This window comes from Penaeus vannamei, unplaced genomic scaffold, assembly GCF_042767895.1.
Source record: "Penaeus vannamei isolate JL-2024 unplaced genomic scaffold, ASM4276789v1 unanchor4793, whole genome shotgun sequence".
In the NCBI taxonomy this organism is placed as follows: Eukaryota; Metazoa; Arthropoda; class Malacostraca; order Decapoda; family Penaeidae; genus Penaeus; species Penaeus vannamei.
This window is the reverse complement of record NW_027217772.1, coordinates 11,242-13,645: the sequence shown is the minus strand read 5'-3', so window position 1 is coordinate 13,645 and position 2,404 is coordinate 11,242. Positions and strand designations below refer to the sequence as shown.

The following is a 2,404-nucleotide window of genomic DNA, read 5'->3' as shown; positions in this document are numbered from 1 at the left end:
GGAGAGGGAGAGTAGGGAGAGGGAGAGTAGGGAGAGGGAGAGTAGGGAGAGGGAAGAGTAGGGAGAGGGAGAGTAGGGAGAGGGAGAGTAGGGAGAGGGAGAGTAGGGAGAAGGGAGAGTAGGGAGAGGGAGAGTAGGGAGAGGGAGAGTGGTAGGGAGAGGGAGAGGAGGGAGGGGAGAGTAGGGAGAGGGAGAGTAGGGAGAGGGAGAGTAGGGAGAGGGAGAGTAGGGAGAGGGAGAGTAGGGAGAGGGAGAGTAGGGAGAGGGAGAGTAGGGAGAGGGAGAGTAGAGAGAGTAGAGAAGAGAGAGAGAGAGAGAGAGAGAGAGAGAGAGAGGAGAGAGAGAGAGAGAGAGAGAGAGAGAGAGAGAGAGAGAGAGAGAGAGAGAGAGAGAGAGACAGAGAGACAGAGAGACAGAGAGACAGAGAGACAGAGAGACAGAGAGACAGAGAGACAGAGAGACAGAGAGAAAGAGAGAAACAGAGAGAAACAGTGATATGAGAAAGACGAAAGAAAACCCCGGGGACAAGAAAGTTATGCGTGGCAGACCGAAAAAATTAATCTGATACGAAATGTTTCTCCCTATTACACCTATCACACAAAGAGTAGCATCTACCTACATAAAAAAGAGTAAATAATCCCGCATGACAATCCGGTCCCGAGCATTCCTCCGGCCAGCCCAGACGCCGCACCGGAGAGGGCCAGAGCGGGCCAGCGCGCAGGAGCCGGAGAGGGCCAGAGCGGGCCAGCGCAGGAGCAGCCGGAGAGGGCCAGAGCGGGCCAGCGCAGGAGCAGCCGGAGAGGGCCAGAGCGGGCCAGCGCAGGAGCAGCCGGAGAGGGCCAGAGCGGGCCAGCGCAGGAGCAGCCGGAGAGGGCCAGAGCGGGCCAGCGCAGGAGCAGCCGGAGAGGGCCAGAGCGGGCCAGCGCAGGAGGAGCCGGAGAGGGTCAGAGCGGGCCAGCGCAGGAGCCGCCGGAGAGGGCCAGCGCAGGAGCCGCCGGAGAGGGCCAGCGCAGGAGCCGGAGAGGGCCAGAGCGGGCCAGTGCAGGAGCCGGAGAGGGCCAGAGCGGGCCAGTGCAGGAGCCGGAGAGGGCCAGAGCGGGCCAGTGCAGGAGCCGGAGAGGGTCAGAGCGGGCCAGCGCAGGAGCCGGAGAGGGCCAGAGCGGGCCAGTGCAGGAGCCGGAGAGGGTCAGAGCGGGCCAGCGCAGGAGCCGCCGGAGAGGGCCAGAGCGGGCCAGCGCAGGAGCAGCCGGAGAGGGCCAGAGCGGGCCAGCGCAGGAGCCGGAGAGGGCCAGAGCGGGCCAGTGCAGGAGCCGGAGAGGGCCAGAGCGGGCCAGTGCAGGAGCCGGAGAGGGCCAGAGCGGGCCAGTGCAGGAGCCGGAGAGGGTCAGAGCGGGCCAGCGCAGGAGCCGGAGAGGGCCAGAGCGGGCCAGTGCAGGAGCCGGAGAGGGTCAGAGCGGGCCAGCGCAGGAGCCGCCGGAGAGGGCCAGAGCGGGCCAGCGCAGGAGCAGCCGGAGAGGGCCAGAGCGGGCCAGCGCAGGAGCCGGAGAGGGTCAGAGCGGGCCAGCGCAGGAGCCGCCGGAGAGGGCCAGAGCGGGCCAGCGCAGGAGCCGGAGAGGGCCAGAGCGGGCCAGCGCAGGAGCCGGAGAGGGTCAGAGCGGGCCAGCGCAGGAGCAGCCGGAGAGGGCCAGAGCGGGCCAGCGCAGGAGCCGGAGAGGGTCAGAGCGGGCCAGCGCAGGAGCCGCCGGAGAGGGTCAGAGCGGGCCAGCGCAGGAGCCGCCGGAGAGGGCCAGAGCGGGCCAGCGCAGGAGCCGGAGAGGGCCAGAGCGGGCCAGTGCAGGAGCCGGAGAGGGCCAGAGCGGGCCAGTGCAGGAGCCGGAGAGGGCCAGAGCGGGCCAGTGCAGGAGCCGGAGAGGGTCAGAGCGGGCCAGCGCAGGAGCCGGAGAGGGCCAGAGCGGGCCAGTGCAGGAGCCGGAGAGGGTCAGAGCGGGCCAGCGCAGGAGCCGCCGGAGAGGGCCAGAGCGGGCCAGCGCAGGAGCAGCCGGAGAGGGTCAGAGCGGGCCAGCGCAGGAGCAGCTGGAGAGGGCCAGAGCGGGCCAGCGCTGAGAGGGCCAGAGCGGGCCAGCGCTGAGAGGGCCAGAGCGGGCCAGCGCTGAGAGGGCCAGAGCGGGCCAGCGCTGAGAGGGCCAGAGCGGGCCAGCGCTGAGAGGGCCAGAGCGGGCCAGCGCTGAGAGGGCCAGAGCGGGCCAGCGCTGAGAGGGCCAGAGCGGGCCAGCGCAGGAGCCGGAGAGGGCCAGAGCGGGCCAGCGCAGGAGCGGCAGCCGACCGACCGTTGCCGCGAACGACGCAGGGCTGACACCGCCGGTCGAGTTACGGCCGCGTCACGAGGGGCTCAACACCGAACAGG

The 2,404-nt window shown here is 69.3% G+C and overlaps 1 protein-coding gene across 1 annotated transcript; it reads left to right on the top strand.

Annotated features, from left to right (window-relative positions):
• The first annotated feature begins 643 nt into the window (after positions 1-643).
• Positions 644-2,128, top strand: LOC113809090 (spidroin-2). Its single transcript, XM_027360580.2, has one exon. The coding sequence runs from the start codon at positions 644-646 to the stop codon at positions 2,126-2,128; it is 1,485 nt and encodes a 494-aa protein (XP_027216381.2).
• Positions 2,129-2,404: the final 276 nt, after the last annotated feature.